The sequence below is a fragment of the Nelumbo nucifera genome, chromosome 4 (assembly GCF_055504915.1).
Source record: "Nelumbo nucifera cultivar China Antique chromosome 4, China Antique-T2T, whole genome shotgun sequence".
Taxonomy (NCBI): Eukaryota; Viridiplantae; Streptophyta; class Magnoliopsida; order Proteales; family Nelumbonaceae; genus Nelumbo; species Nelumbo nucifera.
Window position 1 is genome coordinate 45,268,320 of NC_142652.1, and position 19,614 is coordinate 45,287,933.

The following is a 19,614-nucleotide window of genomic DNA, read 5'->3' on the forward strand; positions in this document are numbered from 1 at the left end:
CGGTGGCACCAAACAACTGGATCTATGAGGTAATACAAAAAAAAGGATCTATCAGGTAGGACCCACGAGCGTAGGTTCCACAACCTTCGTAGCCACAGCCCTACTTAAAAAGAACAAAATAAAAAAAATAAATAAATGACGAAGAACATCTCTGCTCCCTAGCACCAAAACCAGCGTAGATGTACGACTCGCTACAGACAGGATTGATCATAAAAAAACACATAAAAGATAAAATTCTTGGACTCTACATTGTCCATAGCGCGTTGCATGTTTAACATAAGTTTTTTTGAGAATTCATGAAGATAAGTCCTCTCGTGATAATTTGAATTTCTCCTGAGAAATTTCGTAGTCAATAGTGTGTAATAAAGAAACAAAAACGACCCTTGCCCCCCTCTTCACCCCAACGACAAGCAAATCATACCCAAACCCTCTCCTCTTCACACACACACACTTTCTCTCTCTCTCTCTCTTTTCTCTCTCTGGACCATCATCTCAAATGCCAAAACCATGTCGGAGCCTCCCAAGGCATCGGCAGTAATCCTAGTCGATCACCACCCCTACCACCATCCGGCACCAGCCCAACCACCGCTGCCGCCGCTCATCACCCCCGGCACCACCACCACCCCATCCTCTGCCTCCCCCTCCCCTCTTGTCCGCGAATACCGCAAGGGCAATTGGACCCTCCACGAGACCCTCGTCCTCATCACCGCCAAGAAACTCGACGACGAACGCCGCATCAAGGCCAGCTCCACCCCTCCCAACCCCCCCAATCCTAAGCACTCCACCAAAACCGTCGAGCTCCGCTGGAAGTGGGTTGAGAACTACTGCTGGAAGCACGGCTGCCTCCGGAGCCAAAATCAATGCAACGACAAGTGGGATAACCTGTTACGCGACTACAAGAAGGTCCGTGAGTACGAGGCCCGATCCGACGGTTCCAAAGAGAATCCTTCGTACTGGAAGATGGAGAAGCACGAAAGGAAGGAACGGAACCTCCCCTCCAATCTCCTCCCCGAGGTTTTCGAAGCCCTTAATGAAGTTGTTCATCGCAGATACCCCCCAAAAACAGCCCCTCAGCCTCTTCCTCCCTCCGCTACAGCTCCTGCTCCTGCTCCTGCTCCTGCCCCTGCTCTTCCTCCGCCTCCACCACCCATCATTGTCCATCCTCCCCCGCCACCCCCTCCACCTCCTCCACCACCCCCACCACCAGAGCCAACGGTACCTCCGGCCGTTTCAGGTATACCTTTAAAGTTTCTTACTTCCATTATTATACCCGTTATTAATTCCAGATTATCAACAGCTGTTATTTAATCTTATTCAATAACTTATAAAAAAAAATATAACTACTTTCATGTTTCTGATTTATGATAATAAAGTACTATTTTATTTACAAACAAAAGGACCCTTTTTCTGCAAATGATTTTGTTTATTTCTTTAATCAAATCGGAACCCGAAACAATCATTCGGACGTGTGATCACACGATACCTAATGATTCACACTTTTATCTTCAATATCAATATTTAAAAAAAAAAAACAAAGGAAAGACTGTTTTAATTCTTGTTTTTTTTTTTTTTGTTTATTTAACATTAGAAACGTCGGAATCAGCCGAGACGGAACGGAGTGAGAGATTAGAATCCGATACGAAACGCCAGAAGGTGCATAGCCTGGGATCAAGCATAGTTCGAAGCGCGTCGGTCCTGGCTCGAACCCTACTTGCTTGTGAGGAGAAGAAGGAGAAACGGCACCAAGACGTGATCGAGATTGAGGAACGGAGGCTTCGGATTGAAGAGAACCGAAACGAGGTGAACCGGCAAGGGATTTCTAGTCTGATTGCAGCTGTGAGTAATTTATCTGGTGTAATCCAGTCCTTCGTTTCGGATCGCCGTGATGTGACGTGAAGCAAGGTATTTTGAATAAAATGAATATGGCTTAGCATACCATTCTTTTCCGAAATGTCGGTGTATCGGATGTAAAGATGCGATTAATTTCGGTTATTTTTTCTGGGTCAAAACTTTCGGTTATTGTTGTTTATTAATTTTTGCTTTGTTATTATTTTTTTGGTCTCTTTATTGGGGAATGGAGTGGAGCGTAGTTGTTGAATAATGGGTGGTCTCGGCACAAGAGCTCCTTTTTCGTCCGGGAGTCAAAATGACTGATACGCCCTCCAGTTATGCTTTATTGACGAACGTGGTTGGAGTCAGAGTGTCAGACACGTTTGGTTTACTGTGAGGGGCACGTGAAGTTTCCGAAAAGTTTCTTTCGGGACTTGAGTCCGAGTCCGAGATGGGGTACGGTACAGACTACAGAGGGTATTGATAGAAGGGAAACTGGGATTATTGACCGGTGGTTAAAAACTTAAAACTAGTATTTCAATCAAGTGGCTGAGATTGATTTTTGTTGAAAGCTGAAACCTATCCGATGGTTGGTCCTGATTAATCTTCAATTTTCTGGTTATGTGTGGAGTATTGTATGAGTGCCCCAAATTGTTTCAGTGTTGGAGGGGAAAAAATTTGGATTGGATTCTTACCGGTCTGGTTGAGTATTGAGCCTAATTGGTCTAAAATATTGTATTAGAGCCATTGACCCAGATGGTTCAACCGGAAAAGAACCAGTGAATTTTCTTGTTGAAAAATTATGGAATACTATCTTCTTTGCCTGTTTTTGGCTATGATATTTGGTTTGGTTTAGACTCATGGCCGAATATTACCCCAAATTAATTCTGTTTCTTGGTTCAATGTTGGTCTGATTTTTAAAACAATACTTAAATTAACTCTTGTTCTTGGTTTCACTGTGTCTAGAAATTGTTGTTAATTTTGAAGTTTACACAACCATATCCGAACCAACAGTTGAGCCAGGTTGGACCGGAACTGGGTTTCTACTAACTAGTAGCTTAAATAAAAAATTGTCAACAAGGTTCAAAGTATTGATACAATACGGCGTATCGTATCTTTTGGTCTCGATACACCTATTTATAGGTGTTTCGAGACCCCATTTATTTCAATAAAAAACACTTAAGAAACATCTCTAAAAATCAAATTTTGAAAAAGAAACTTAATAATTGAGTGCTTGTTTTTTAGTACCGATACGCCCCTGCCGATACACAGGGTGTATTGATACTTTGAACCTTGATTGTCAAAACTTAAAGAAAAAAAAAACTATATGTTTGCATGTTATAAATCATAAATAGTTGGGATAAATTTCTTTTATTTTTGTTTTCTATAAATATAAATAATGCAAACTCTATAGTAAATCAATTACTATTTGGAAAATGTTTTGTAATTTGTTTATTAATTAAAATATAATCTCATATAGCTCCGTGTCAGAAATGTTTTAATCGGATGAGAATGTTATTTATAAAATTTTGATATAAAATAGAATTTAAATATTTTTTTACTAGATATTTTCGCTTGTTGTTCAATAAGGCCAGTATAAAAATATTAATCTAAGCTTAGAAAATTAATGAATCTTAGGAAGTATATATCCAGTAAGGAAACAAATGCTTTTTCGGTTTTTCAGTTAAATCACCCAAAATAACATATGTAAGTTAAATAACTAAGAATAGGCAATGAATAGGATTCTAAAACCTTCAGCCATGTAACAAGTAATCATGCTGATTTTAAAATGATGTTTCATCTTGTTGGGCTTATAACTATTGTTTGTGTAACCGTTTGATTACAGCTAAAATGACTAAATTGAATGACTTGTTTCTATGTCTTGTAGGTTTTGTATGTTTGTAATGCAAACTTATTTATGCTAATATAAGTTCATATGTGCAAATAAAAAGAGTGAAAATTTTAGTTTATTTTTTATTCAAGTTTTACTTTGCTTTGTTTCAAGCTTTGCTTTACTCATTTGCTCATAAACAAAACCAAGTGAAACATAAAATAAATGTAATTCATAATTGCTCTCAACTCATTTGCATTCATAATTTTTCAGTAGTAAAAACAAAATTGGGCTGCAAACAAGAGGTTGCAAGCTTAGTCACAAATAAGTAAATAAATAAATAAATAGGGCTTTGTGAACTTCTAATTGTTGAAGCTGAAGTTGGGTTTGATTTCTATATTCCTTGAATATTTTATTTTTTAAAGATAAAGCTATGGGTTTTTACCAGTCTATTCTAACCGAGGAGGGGTGTGAAAATCATGACTATCTTTTTCAAACCATTCCTCAATTGGTAACTTATGATGACAATATCAAGTTGATTAAAGTGCCAACATTTGAAGAAATAAAATCCACAATTTTCTCTGTGAACCCTGAGAGTGCCCGGGCCAGATGGTTTTGATGGTAGCTTCTTTATTACTTGTTGGGACATTGTGGTTTTGAAGTCTGCAAAGTAATCCAGGAGGTCTTCTTTACTAAAAGACTACCAAAGTATTATACTTCTACTTTTGTGGTCTTAATCCCTAAGAAAGAGAACCCAAGATCTTATATAGACCACATGCCCATAAGTCTCTGTAACTTTTGCTATAAGATATTTGCCAAAATTCTTGTTGATAGACTTGCTAGATTGTTACCTAAAATCAAAGCTCCAGAATAGGGTGCTTTCACAAAGGGCAGAAATATAAGTGATAATATTGGCTTGGTGCAAGAAATGGTTGGTGAAATGGGAAGACAAACTAGAGAAGGTAATGTGATATTTAAATTGGATATGATTAAAGTTTATGATAGAATGAACTGGATGTTTGTTTTCTTAGCTATTGAGAATCTTGGCTTTAGTCCAATTTGGATTAAGTTAATGAAGCTTTGCATGTGTAACTATTAATTCTCTATTTTCATAAATGGCTCACCTACTGGCTATTTTCATTCTACTAGGGTTTTGAGATAAGGAGACCCTCTCTATTGTAGCTTATTTATTATAGTTAAAGAGGTGCTCAACAGGGGTTTACATTTTATATACAATAATGGTCATGTGCCTTCTCCATGCCTAGAGGCTGTATTCCTAATTCCCATAGCCTATTTGCTGATGATACAGTGATTTTTGCCAAGGATAATAAGAAGGGTCTCCAAAAACTAATGATGTTTATCTTTGTACTTGTTAACAAGGAGAAATCTTTCTTCATGGTTCACAAGAACATGGCTACCTCAAGGGTAAACATGACCAAACAAGTTATTGGTTTCACCCAAAAATAGCTTCCTTTCACTTACTTGGGGGGGTGCCATTGATAAAAGGTGTTTGAGGATTGAAGACTTTGAACCTTCAACTAAAAAGATTTTACATAAACTTGAAGGTTGGAAGGCTAAAATGCTGTCAAGTGGGGGAAAGATCATTCTTATAAACATGTTTTTTTGGGGTGTCTTGGATTTTGGTAATAGGTTACATTGGGTGGGTTGGCAAAAAATTTGCAAACCTCGTCAAGGTGGGTTGGAAATACACTCCATCAACGAGATAATCAAGAAACAAAATATTGGTCCAACCTTATACATTCAAAGTACATCAAGTCTACTCCAATTACTCTATTGAATAAGACTACATCTTGCACTAAATTATGGAGCAACATGCTTGAAGTTAAACACTTAGCATTATACCACTCCAATGGATAGTTGGAGAGGGGAAGTTCTCCTTGTGGTATGACAACTGGCTTGGATCGGGCCCTTTAATTCATGAAATAGAATATACTAATGTTGAAGAATTCTAGCTAAAAAGTGTGCTTAGTCAAGATGGTTCTTCGTTATTTAATATGGTGCTTGAAGTTCCTACCTATGTAAAACAATTGGCCTTGGATTCAACTTGTTGTGTCAATTAGTTGGCACAAATATGTATGGAAGTTGGGTATCCCTCCTAAAATTTCAGTTTTCATTTGAAAATTTATGCATAATGCAATCCGAGTGGATGAGTTGATTACAAAGAGAGGTGCTTCACTTAAGTGTGTTGTGGGAAACATAGTATGGAGACGATCAATCATCTATTTGTGACTGGTGTGCTTAATAAGAAGGTATAGTCTTCATTTCTCTTTATGATACTAGTAAGTATACATATGTTTTGCACGCGTCAATTCTAAATAATGATAATGATATTAATAATGTATTAAAAAATTTCTATAAATATATATTTTTTATTTTTGTATTCATATTTTATTTATTTTTATTATTAATCGGATGTAGATGGAAAAATCCAAATCTAATTACATAAAAATCACATCAAAATATGTGATAATTGGATTGAGTTGTAAAGTTTCAAGTATTTACAGGCCTACTTGCTTAGTTAGATTCTTCTTTTTGTAATGTTTTATCCTTTGGGTGTATCGTTTTTTTTTTGTTCATTTATCAAAGGAATGTAAGATTTAAATAAGGGGAATTGAATGAGGTGAAAAGTAGTAGTCCACTTTACAATTTAAACCTCATCAAATGGGGTCTAAATTAAAAAATGAGTATTTTACCCAAAAGAAAATTCCATAATCTTATCCATATTTTTAATAGTAGTGTAAATATAGAATTATAGATATGTTCAGTTTTTCTATAATTTTTTTTATTTCTCAGTGTAAAAATAATTATGATATACCACACTTACTTTTTGTTTAATACGATAATTATTTAATATTATACATGTGCCTAAATGTTTTTATTTGCAAAATTTATATATTTTTTCATTTTGTATATATGTTTTCATTTTTATTATTTATTTATGACATTAGATGTTAACACATTCAACCCAAAAGTTGAATAATTTCATTTTTGGTCAGTTCTAAATTATGCATTTCATTTTCATTATCAACAAAAATAATTCTTATTTATTACACTTATTGTTTAATTTGATTAACAAAAATATCATAAATGTGTCTAACTTTTCTACATTTTTGTAATTTTTTATATTTATTTTTGTTTTAAAAATTTTATTACCTAACTATGAGTTCATAGGTTGATCAATTTGATCTAGATGGTTGAATTGCTTAGCTACCACATGATAAAGAATGGCTTTGTTTTCTAATTAATTTTAAAATATGGGTTTATATTGTTAAAAATATTGACAGATTTAAATTAGTAGAATTTATTAGTGAAAAATAAATTAAATATAAGATTTAATAAGAGAAAATGAGAGTTAATACCTGAAGTATAAGACTTAGTAAGAGGGGATTAAATGGGGTAGAAAGTAATAATTGAAGTTACATTTTTAACTCTTACAATTAGATATAGACTAACTAAACAAATATGAACATTTTAGTAGCCATTAAATTTGACATAAGAGCTGTAATAAAATAACTTTGGGCAAATTTCTTAAACTACTCTTATGGTTTAGCTAATTGATTAACTCTACCCTTACTATTTACGTATTGTCTTAGAATATTCTTAAGTTTTTTGACAATTGTCTAAAACCTCCTTACCATTAACATCCATTAATGGAGAGACGAAAAAGTCTATTTTACCCATTATTCTTCTACAAATTTTCAAAATAAAATAGAGAAGAGAGAGAGAGAGAGAGAGAGAGAGAGAGAGAGAGAGAATACCAGCAGTGCAACCATCCATGATGGGCGGTGGAGTAGAGGAGAGCGGAGGCAAGGAGATCGGATAGCGCTGAGCCTTGCACTGGAAACTTGAGCTCATTACAGGAGTTGCAATTGAGTTGAGGTATGTAGAATTACTCAGAATTGGAGCTGAGGTATGCAACAATAACAACTAGGTCGTGGAATTGGACCTAAGGTATGTAGATTTACTCGGCCATGTTCCTTTCAACTTATCCTTATTGAAATATGATGTAGCGCAATCCGGCTGTTCCCAGCTGGAGGTGATCTGGCTTCTAGTAGACAACGGACTCGGTTGATCTGCAAAAAGCAAATCAGAGAACCCAGGGTTGCTTACTCGGCGAGATTGCTCCGATGCTTAAGTTAGTACTTGGTTGCGAGTTGATAATAGCTTAGAATGCAAGAGGGATAGAGAGCAGAGATTACGCGTACCTTTCTCCCCCGAGGGGTGGAGTCTTTATATAGTGGAGCCTTCGCGGGTTTCGCGGAGCAGTTCCGGGATCTTCGTTACGATGAGGTCCATTTCCGTGTTAACTGGGGATAACGCTGCCAATTGATAGGATTTATCACTTCCGCTCGAATCGGACGGGGGGGATAATGCTAGCTGTTATGAGGCGTGATCCCGTGAGGCGTGGAATCTGGTGGCGAGATCTTCGGGGTTGCCATGCAATGGTCGGTCAATATTACCCGAGCTAGTGCCCTTTGGATCCGACCTAGTATGAATGTTGAAGTGCCTTGGGACCGAGGTGGTCCTGATGTGATCGTGCCCCGAGGTGAACTTGTCCCGAGGTGGACTTGCCCCGAGGTGGTTTGGTTGTCCGAGCTCGATCCGTTGCAAACTTGGTGCATTGGACTTAGCTGTCATCCTGCTAGTTAGGTCATGTCCTCGTGTCCCCCTATTACTAGGTCGGGCCAAATCACCCTACATCAATTGCCCCCCACTCCCCGAGCCAGGGGTCCTGACCCAGTGCGGGGAGTTCATGACGAGCCAAGTGGATTTGGTCCGAGGTCCAGGCAGCTAGCCAGATGAATCACGGGTCGGACTTGTTCGGCCACTCGGCACAACCAGGAAAACCCAGGTCGCGTCTGGCCTATGCGCGAATGTCACACGATCTATAAACTCCGCGGACGTAACAAAATGCACTAAACCGATTTTATCCTCAGGGGTCGCACAACCAGTTTTCCTAGGAGCCGTTAGATTTCTTCGATCTCGACCATTAGTTCTCGGACATAGCAGCTATAAATAGGGGGTCCGTGACTCATTTTTTTCGCCACAAATTCTGTGATTGAGCTCTCCCGATGTCGCGTCAGAGTCTTTCAGCTCGCTCTCTCTTTGTGTTTTAAGGTTGTCCTTCTTTTTGGTGAGTTTATGTTTTCCTTTGTTTGCTTATCCTTTGTTTTCTATTTTAAGCATGTCTGGTTCTAGCATAGATAGGCTCTTAGGTAGCTCTAGCGAGGTTGAGGGTGCCGTGGTGCAATCCGCGGCCCCTGCTGGGGAGGTCAACTCGTCGTTGGGCGACTCCCCTCTTCAGTCTTTAGAGGGAACTTCCATGCCCGAAGTTGAGCCATCTCGGCTCAGGGAGACCGAGGTTCAAGAAGAGGGTTCATCCTCTAGAACAGAGGCCCCGTCTTCTTCTCGGGTTTGGGATCCAGATGACTTCGGTCCTTCTACTTTGACCTCTGATAGGTTAATGTATTTAGTAGCTTGCTATCGTCTTCCTGATAGCTTGGTCTTTAGTCTTCCTCTAGGTCAATATCCTTGGGCTCACGATCACCATGAGATCGCGGTCTTTGAGGAGTAAGGTTTTTAACGTCACCATCGACCAACTACATCCGAACTCCATCTGGAATATAGTTGGTACTATCTCCTATTTCCACATGTATAACCGACCTCAGTCCCCAGATACCTTCAGCTCTATCTGTGCGATCTAGAGAAATTCTGCTTGTCTGCACGGGGATGTTAGACAAAGCTATTACATCTCTCCTCAGCCTGGGTTCAAAATCCTATTCGGCTGCCCAAACAAGGTTCCAGCATGGAAGAGGAGGTACTTCATTGTCCGAAATCCTGAAGGGTGATCTTTTCCAACTCACTAGAGGGTGGCTATCAAGGATCCCGGGGTGAGCTTAAATGCGGAAACTAGGGCAGTTATCAACTCGTGGAGGGACCTCGGCCTCAAGATGAAAGATTTCTTGGCCGAGGAGAAGCTTGTGCGAGTTGGTTTTTTACTTTAAGGTTCTCTTTAATTCGCAACTAACCTTTTATGCTTGCAGCTACCATGCCAGAGGTCATTGCCAAGGACCTTCTCAAGAGCGTTCAGAGAGGGAAGAAGAGGAAGGCTTCAAAGAAGCTTTGCTGGGAGGCTGATCCTTCCGCTCCTGCCCCATCCGAAGTCCTTGCCGTGGAGCCGATCTCTATCGAGCTACCCGAGGAGGAGGTCCGTCCTCAACCCCCCGTAGTGGACATGGATGACGACCAGGAGGAAGATGCTCAGCCTCATGAACCGGGGAGCACTTCTGTACCCAAGCAAAAAAGCGTCCAACCTCACAGGCCAGAGAGCGCTTCTACACCGAGGCCCAAGTCCTCCAAGGAGAGCATAATGACTCTTCGGCTCAGAATGCGCAAGAGCAGGGATGCCGTCTTTCCTGACGAGGTCGCGGAGTGGGCTGACATGTCTACAACCATGCTCGGAAGCCAAGTTGTCGGTTATTGCATGGTGGTAAGTTTCTTACTTTACATTTTATTTCTTTGTCAATTTCAAATGTACTTACCTCAGTTTTATTTGCTAGGTGAACTCCGCCATTCATTCGTTAATGTGCCAGTCCGAGATCCTTCTGAAACAGGCTAGGGATGCCGTGAACTGGACATAGCTCGGGGCGAGATACTTTGGGCCAAGAATGGAGCTTGAAGCCACCAGGAGCTGATCTTGGTCATGAGTGAGGAGAAGGAGAAACAACAAGAACTAATCTCCGCACTGACCGAGGAGAAAATGAAGCAACAAGAGCAAATCTCAACGTTGACCGAGGAAAAAATGAAGCAATAGGAGCAAATATCAACGTTGACCGAGGAGAAGGCAAAGCTTCAACGAGAGATCGAGAATCTCGAAGCAACAATCCAGGAGCGGACTAAGATCTTCGAGACCACCATCCAAGAGGCACGAGCTGAAGAGAGAAGCCACGCCATCGAACGCTTCAAGGAATCCTCGAAGTTCCACGATATCCAGGTCGAATATGGATCGAACTCCTATCGTTCCGGTTTCAAGCTGTGCAGGTACTTAGTGTGGCAGGAGTTCCCTGATCTTGATCTCGGAATCATCTCTATGTCGGGCCTTACCCCCGAGGTGGTAGAGGTGGCAAACGAAGAGCCCAGCTCATCAAAGGAGGAAAGCGACGACAAAGTCGAAGAGGCAGGCCCCTCGGGTCAAGAGGACGTGGGAGAGCACATGGAGACCGACCCTCCTTGCTGACAGTCTTCATGAGTGAATCTGGTGTTTTCTTCTTTCTGTGTTTTGGACGTATGCCCCAAGGCTACCGAGCTCGGGTTACAATGAAATATTTGTACCTACACTCTTTTCATTAATGAAATACAAACTTTTCTGAGAAATCCTTGTGCAAAAATATTCTAAGTGTAAATGACTCCCGATCTGGGCAACAAGTGTATAGGTTATCCGAATTGTCGAGCTACCGGGCTGGACAACAAGGATAACCAAAGTAAAAATTTATCTAAGTGTTTGTTACCCCGAACTATCTACTTGGACTATTAGTAGGGGCACTTTATATAACGTACGCCGAGGTGAGCAACATTGCAGGGTATGCACCCGACCTATCAACGCTCGGGCTACTCATTTAAATGTCGGTTGTCCCTAACGGGCCCAGCCTGTTGATATATGTCGAAATGGGCTAGACATCGTAGGGCTCACACCCGAGCTGTCTATGCTTTAGGCATTAGAAGTAATTTGCCTATGCCGAAGAGGCGACTAGGACTTATATGCCCATGTCGAGGAGGCGACTGGGACTTATATGCCCATGCCGAGAAGGCGACTGGGACTTGATCACCCATGCCGAAGAGGTGACTGGGACTAGCTCGCCCAAGCAGAAGAGGTGACTAGGACTTATATGACGCCGAGGTCTTTTATCAGTTCAGCACTTTTAGTCCTTGGACTTCTGGGAGTGACTCACAGTCCACTCTCCAGTTCGACGATCACATGTAGTATCGCCTTAAATTGTTGATGTTCCATGCTAGTGGTACCTGTTTTCCTTCTAAGGTTTTGAGCTCGTACGTACCTTCCTCGAGTACCCGCTTTACTGGGTAGGGACCTTCCCAGTTTGGTCCGAGCTTACCGACACCGGGCTCAAGCACCATAACTTTCCGAAGGACTAGGTCTCCGACACGGAAGTGCCGCTTCTTAACCCGTGCGTTATAGTACCAAGCCACTCTTCGCTGGTAAGCTGTGGTCCGGATGTATGCGAGGTCCCGTACTTCTTCCACCAGGTCGAGGTTGGTACGGAGCTCGTCATCGTTGGTTTCTTCGTCGTATGCCTCCAAGCGTAATGTAGGCACTTCGATCTCGGCTGCGATTACCGCTTCCGTGCCATAGGTGAGGTTGAAGGGGGTTTCACCTATGGCGGTCTTGACGGTAGTTTGGTAGGCCCATAATACACTGGGTAGCTCGTCTACCCATAGTTCTTTAGCTCGGGATAAGCGGGCTTTTAGACCGCGGAGTATAGCTCTATTCGTGACTTCCGCCTGCCCGTTTGCTTGAGGGTGTGCCACCGAAGTGAAATTCTGCTGTATCCCCATCTCGGCACACCAGTTTTGAAACTTGATATCTTCGAACTGCTTACCGTTGTCAGAGATAAGCACTCGAGGTAGTCCGAAGCAACATACTATACTCCAAAAGAAGTTTTGTACGCTGCGTGCTGTGATTATTGCTAGGGGTTCCGCCTCCACCCACTTCGTGAAGTAATCCACCAAGAATCTCCTATGTCCTGTCGTTGGCGGCAATCGTCCAAGAATGTCGATTGCCCACTGTGCGAAGGGCCATGGGCTAGTGAGGTACTTCAGGTCGGCAGCAGGTTGGTGGTGGATGTTGGCGGGCCTCTACGGGCGTGCCCTTGGCGGGCCTCTACGGTGTCTGTGATCCTGCCTTCTGGTACTCTCGCTCCTTCTACTTGGCATGAGCACGCTCAATAAACATTTTCTTGGCATCCATCGACACCTCTGCAAGCAAAAGAAAACAGACCAGCATCGCAAAAGAAGGACGAGGGGCAACGTGTTAAGGAATTGTAGGACCTCTCTTACCGAGGGGGGCAAGGTTGAGCCCCGCGAACACTAATAGAGTCTCCTCCTCCACCAATGGCTTGGCTTGGATTGTCCCCATCACGAGTAGGTGGGCTACGTCAGCGGCCTCCTCGTCCTAGAGCGGAGGGGGACACTTGTCGAATACTACGCTGACCTCTCCCCCACCTCAACCTGAACCTCCACCCTTTGGGGCAAGAGACATAAAAAAACTTGTCCTTCCAGCCATGGACAAAAGAAGGGTTGTAAACTGGTTTTTCTCTTTGAGGATGGAAGTAGTACATGCTGGCTTTGGAAGTGTGCTTCCTCAGCACGAACATGGCACGAAACTTCTTTGAAGTCAACTCCACATCCCGAAGCCGAGTCCACACCAGCGTGGCTATAATGGTCCTAAGGGCGTTGGGGACGAGCTGGCTGATAGTGATGCCATACCACTCTAGCAACTCAGAGATTAAAGGTTGAAGGGGAAACCTAAGGCCAGACTCCAAAAAATGCTGGTATAAGAAGATTTCCCCCTCATCGGGGGTCCACGGCCACTCATCGATGCCAGGAACCCTAAGTATGTCAATCCGAGGTATGTGGAACCTCCTGGCTAAAGACTAGACCTGGTCCACCACTAAGGAGCTATCAAACTCCGAGCGTGGAAGGTCAACTACGGCCACCCTTTGGGCAGCGCTCCAAGCCACAGGTCACAGGACGGTCTCTAGGACTAACTCCCCCTCAGGCTCCTTCGACAATACTGATGCATTGCTCTCACGGGGAGAGTCATCTCCTAGGTGGCTGCCCTTGGCACCCCCAGAGGCAACTCTTTCCCTCAGCACCATCACCTCCTCCCGAAAGGGAACAACAGCTAGGGGACCCAAGGAAGAGAAAGGAGAAGGGGTTCGAGGAGAGCTCTCCTCTGAACTGTTTGGAAGTTCATAGCACTCAGGACCAGAGTCTGAGAAAGACATGTTTTAAAGGAGTTACCTAGAAGATGGAGGAAAAAAGAGAGAATATGAAGTTTGTTGAAGAATTGAAGGTCTAGGAGCTGTTCACTTAATAACCAGGGCGCCTAGAGACATGACGAGAGAACCACGACTAAGCCCTCTATTTATAGGAGAATGGATGTCACAGATCTTGCCCAATCCAACGGCTGCAAGTCTCTTGCCTTCGCTGCCCATTCAGGATGTGACACCCGTCACTCGACCTCTGGAGATGAAACGATGCTTGATTGGCGCTTAGTCTTGGGGAGACAAAATGGAATTTGATGAATGATGCTTAGCTTCGGGGAGACGAAACGACGTCTAACAACTGATGCCGAGCCTCGAGGTGATGAAAGACGCCAGGCGAACCAGCAGGTCCGCACGCTACAACCCACCGGCTTGCGTGAACGGACCAGGTGGACGCATGAACCGATTCACTTGAAGACGACCATCCCCCTCACGGAAGGCTCTCCCTATGCTAGACTCGTATCAAACACCATCCCATGCCGTACACGACCCCAGACTGTCACCGCATAAGTAGGAAGCATGGAATCGGCTCCACCGAGGCATCCATAGCTTCACTCCTCCACGAATTGAAAATCAGGCAGATGCAAAACCGAGACGAAGGCAACGACACTATAGGGTATACTCTGTTGAACGAGGCCCAACGACACTTATTGGTATTGACACTCCCTTCGACGAAAGCTGAGGCCTCTTCTTAACCCCCCCTCAGCCTCGGGAGTGGGGGGCAAGTGATGTAGGTGCATTTGGTTGGCCTGTACGGGGTTGATGCGTGTTGAACCAGAGGGCGCCAACCTGAGCGTACCATGGGGACACTCAGGGCTTAGGCGCGGACCGGACGAACCCAATCCAAGAGCGCCGCGTGGCTCTGGTAGAGGATTTTTCCAAGCCCTCGTATGGCTCGTATCTGGACCTCCAAACCCAATTATTCCGAGGCTACTCTAGCTATAAATATGAAGCACCCCTCACGAGGTAAGGGGCTAGACTCTTTAGACTTGATTTGGAGCTTGAGTAATATCTAAGCACTACTTCCCTCCAGAGGACTTAAGTGCTATTTAAGTCCTCGTCTAGACCCTTTGGCTCCAGACCTTTGACTCACTTTACGCTCGTACTAACTTGATCATCGGAGTCCTCGCCTCGGGTACCAATCCGAGGCCTCTGATACATCTGTCCTTGTAGGACCCTCCTTCGGACCCCTTACACATCGTACTTGGTTCCAGCCTTTGGCTTCTACAGTATTCAAAGAAGACCTTCCGCCTTAGACATAGTCCTCGGCCTTGGCTTCCCCTCCTTCGGACCTTCGAAGCCCTCGGCCATCTCCACCGAAGCTCAGGAGCGAAATTACCTTGTTGTCCTCAGCCAATCCGAGCATCAACATGTATTAACTCCCATTTTCTCTTATTAAATCTTATATTTAAGTTATTTTTTACCAATAAATGGTACTAATTAGATCTATGTCAATATTTTTAACAATATAAACCCATATATTTTAAAACTAACTAAAAAACAAAAACATTCTTTATCCAAGTGGTGGCTAATCAATTCAACCATCCAAATCAAATTGATAAACCTATGAAGTCATAGTTAGGTAACAAAACTTTTAAAATATAAATAAATATAAAAAAATATAAAAATGTAGAAAAATTTGACACATTTATAATACTTTTATTAATCAAATTAAAAAATAGGTGTGATAAAAAGAATTATTTTTATTGATAATGAAAATGAAGTACATTACATTGACGATCAAAGAAATGAGCAAAGCAAACACATCTAAAAATGCAAGGTGGTAAACTAAACAAGGGGGCATCAAGAAACAATATAATATGAGGTATCCTATTTTGTAAGCTTGATGAAGGCATTTATTTAATGAGATAATAACTACGCCTCTCCAATAAATTTTTTAGCACATGCATTTGGATAATGAGGTCTAGAAAATGGCGGTTTTTGTGTTTAGATACACTATTCTGTTGTGGTGTATCAATGCAAGATGTTTGATGTAGGATACAATGTTCATTGTAAAATTTAGTAAATGGTGTAGACATGTATTCTTTAGCATTATCAGATTAAAGAACACAAATAGTGGAGCCAAATTGGGTTTCTTTTTCCATGAAAAAAAATTAAATACAAAAAATAGTTCAAACCTCTCATTTAACAAATATAACCAAGTAACTCTAGAAAAATCATCAATAAAGGACATGAACCCCAAATATATGAATGGACCAACTAAAAATGTTTGAATACATGACTCATAGCTCGACGAGGATGAGCAGTCTAAAGATTCTTGCTAAGATGACATACATCACACTCAAAAATGATGTTGGATGGAAATGAAATAATTATAACATGAAGACTCTGCAATGAAGGATGACCCAGTCGGCAATAAAGCTGAAAGGGAGACACTTCAGAAGAAGAAGATTGAAAGGTAGTATGTCCTAACCCACCTTGTAAGTAATAAAGATCACTAGATTCAACTCTTCCATTAATTGGTTGAATTTGTCTTCCAATGTGGAGGTGGTCTAGTGACATTTAACCTAATTGGTTAGGTTTAATGCTTTACTTCTTTACGGTAAGAACATGCTACTGTGCCATAGAGATATCATAACAATTAGATAGGTCTAATGCATTAATGTATTTAATCACTAATTCATGCTACTGTGCCAGATTCATGCTACTATCTAAGAGGCCATTAACATATCATGTTACACTTTCACTATGCTTCTCTATTTCTAATTTTCTGATAGATAATTGGTGGTGTTAATTCTCAACACGAATTGAGATTTCTTCACTATATCTCTATATCTCTTATATTTTCAAATATATTTCTTGCATTTCAAATAAGCTGCTTCTTACTTTAATAACCATTTTGAACATTGCAAAAATGCTTGTCAACAAAATCTTAATAGACTTGTATGAAAACAATGCAATCAAAACCTACAAAATGATAAGTATGCATGGTCTCCATCATTTTGAAATTCATTATGAATGATGGGAGATTCCTCCTTAGAAATAGGTTTTTCATCAAAGATTAGAGGACTATTCCAATCAATGTATTTTTTTCTTTAACAAATGTTATTAAGGAGAATGACCATATGTAAGTTTTTCATTAAATCATCAACAGTATTAAACCAACTAATGAAGCCATCGAATTTGAATTTACCTTTAAACTCTAAAGTTGCTAAGGCTCAGTTTGGGAAGAGTACAAACACAAATGTGTAGAGTGCAAAACCTAGTATTTTGTATTATTTTGTACCTATTTGTACTGTACATATTTGCATTAGTACTCTTTCCAAACTGAGCCTAACTTCTTCATGAAACTCAAATTCATGAATACTCTTGAGGCTATACCTTTATGAAATCCTGGGAACTCAATCTTGAGATTTATTTTCCACTACTTCTTTTCACCACACACAACTACAACTAGTTTGGTTGCTTGTCTTGATGATGATAAAGAATGAGTGGAGGTACCATCATGAATCTCTAGGATCTCGGTCTTGAGACTGATTTCTCAGTGTTTATGGTCACCACCCACAATTACAACCAATCGGTTGCTTATCTTGATGGTTAAAAGGAATGAGAGGAGGCACTTGCATCAAAGTTGCTATCCCCTATTTTAGAATGAGAACATAATGGTCTCAACTCTTAAGCAAGTGCATCGACTTTTTTTCTTAACTCTTCCACCTGTTTTTGTATTTTTGTACGTTGTTATTTTCCTACTCTATGATGTGAGCTACTTATTTTTTCTTAGGAGACATAATCAAAAGAAGAATCAAACTTGTACTCTAATACAAACTAACATAGTTTATAAATAAATCACATTTAGAGAAGCTTCAAAGAAAATAACTAAATCTGAAAATAAGAAGAACTTAGTAAAGATGGGTTCTCAAAATCTAACTTAGTAAATGCTTATTCAGTTGGGGCAAATCTCATATTACATCACTTGTGCTCTTCAATTGGCATAGGTTGGAAACAACTTATGCTAAGAGAAGGTACAAAGAAAAGAACTTAAGCCAAAAGAAGAACAATTCTTTAATATAATTACTAATAAAAAATCAATTGAATTATGAACAATGAGCTACTCCTTATATATACTACAATTACACCCTTAGCCTCGTAAAGTAAGGTTTTTAAACCTAACTTGCTTTTCCTTATTAGAAACCTACTAAATCTACTAAAAGGAGAGTCTATATTGAAATCAAACTTAATTGGGAATTCAGAAATCACACTACTATTCTAAATTGGTAAATGAGTAGTAAGATGGGTCACTAGAACCAAGTTGCATGTTAAACACGTATTCAGTTGGGTGTGATATCATCCCTATTTCTTACGTGTTTTGGAGTGATCCCATTTTTCATAGAATTCATTTCCAAGAATCGGTAAATTGAAAAAAAAAAAAAAAAATTGGTTCTACCTCTATTTTTTTATGGAAAAAATGAATCATTTTATGGATGATCAGAAAATAATTGGTCTAGATCTCATGTAGGAATGACTAAAAAGAGTTGTATTTTCTGATAACACCATAATGGAAGCAGTCAATCAATATGGATTGACCCAAAATTTGATTCAAAATCAATGTAAAACCCTATGGATATATAGATAGCTCTACTTGTTTTTATTTTATTTTATTTTTTTAATTTAATTCATTCAACTATTTGTTTTCCTTTTGTTATGAAAAGCAGAAACTTATACGGATGGGCATCCTAATTGGCATGGTGGTATTTTATTGATGATTGAGGGATATATTGTCATCTCTACAGAGGCGAGGATATGCATAGTAGATTCCAGAAACTTATGGAATTTGAGCAGATCAACTTTATTTCTGCCACAAGCTTCATGGGTTCAGCCATAGTCTTGTATTTCATTGAATGCTTCATCGTTTTACAGTACATGAACTGTATGTACCATCAATCTTCACAAGCTAAATGAAGTTGCTGGAATCGAGGTTAACATAAACTAGATTTTGAATCACACGGAAATTGAAGTAATTACACTTGTTGTAGAACGTAACTGAAGTCTAAAGCCTGAGAAATTTTGGAAAGGAATGAATATGATGCAGATCCATATTCCAGAGAGCAAGGATAACCAAAGTCAGGAGGAAAATAAGGATTTGACTCTGGAAAAGATTAACTACTTTGATATGCTAACGAAGTTCAAGGAAAATAAAAGTTTGTAAAGGAACATCACGTTAAGCAAATCATGGAGTCCTACACAAATATATACAAAGATACACTTTCTATACACCAAATATTTGAGGCAGAAGGGAACAATCAAAAGTAATGAACTAAAAGCAACTAAAAACCTGGGTTCATGAAAAAAGCTAGCTCTGACAAAAAGTCGTCTGTATTTGAAGTATTCCCACTGGAATAACACAGACATCCTAGGAATGTCATCCCTTTTCCCTCAAATAGATATTGGTCGGTGTCAATTCCACAGTCATGATTAGCTAGGTTATCAACCACTTGATTGTGTTCCCTGTAAAGTAGAGAGAACTATCTAAATCCAACCAAGACTATTTGTGAATTATTCTGATACTTCTCTAGTTTCAAAATAACAAAGGAGTTGTTATCTAAATCCAACCAAAAGTACTATTAGTGAATTATTCTGATACTTCTGTATAGTTTCAAAATAACAAAGGAGTTGAGGAGGGTGAACAACCTGCTGCCTTAGACCAAAACCATCACTTTCTTCTTTTCTTCTCTATTTAAGCCACTAAATATGAAATCTTTCTCCACATTTGGGGGAAGGCTATAACTGTAGGCTGATAGAACAGCAATCCTGAATTTACCACCTAATTAAGCTGCATAGAAGTCTTATGGCTGTCCGGGAGTCACAATCTGGTCAAGAACTTGAATCGATTGATCTGTTAGCTTTTGAATT

General features: G+C 40.5%; 1 protein-coding gene across 3 annotated transcripts; it reads left to right on the forward strand.

Moving 5' to 3' along the window:
- Nucleotides 1-373: 373 nt before the first annotated feature.
- On the forward strand, nucleotides 374-18,434 carry LOC104606989 (uncharacterized). Of its 3 annotated transcripts, none has more exons than XM_019199371.2 (3): nucleotides 374-1,234; nucleotides 1,589-1,902; nucleotides 18,417-18,434. In XM_019199371.2, the coding sequence occupies exons 1-2, from the start codon at nucleotides 508-510 to the stop codon at nucleotides 1,894-1,896; spliced, it is 1,035 nt and encodes a 344-aa protein (XP_019054916.1). In that variant the 5' UTR covers nucleotides 374-507; the 3' UTR covers nucleotides 1,897-1,902; nucleotides 18,417-18,434. The 3 variants fall into 3 exon arrangements, with proteins under 3 accessions (XP_019054916.1, XP_019054915.1, XP_010270770.1); XM_019199370.2 differs by lacking the exon at nucleotides 18,417-18,434 and adding an exon at nucleotides 2,091-2,692; XM_010272468.3 differs by lacking the exon at nucleotides 18,417-18,434 and having other exon boundaries at nucleotides 1,589-2,692.
- Nucleotides 18,435-19,614: the final 1,180 nt, after the last annotated feature.

What these genes read in the sequence shown, in the direction of transcription:
- LOC104606989 (XM_019199371.2), top strand. Translation starts at nt 508, where the DNA reads ATGTCGGAGCCTCCCAAGGCATCGGCAGTAATCCTAGTCGATCACCAC. An exon ending in GGTACCTCCGGCCGTTTCAG is followed by an intron (nt 1,235 to 1,588) that starts GTATACCTTTAA and finishes ATTTAACATTAG; the next exon opens with AAACGTCGGAATCAGCCGAG.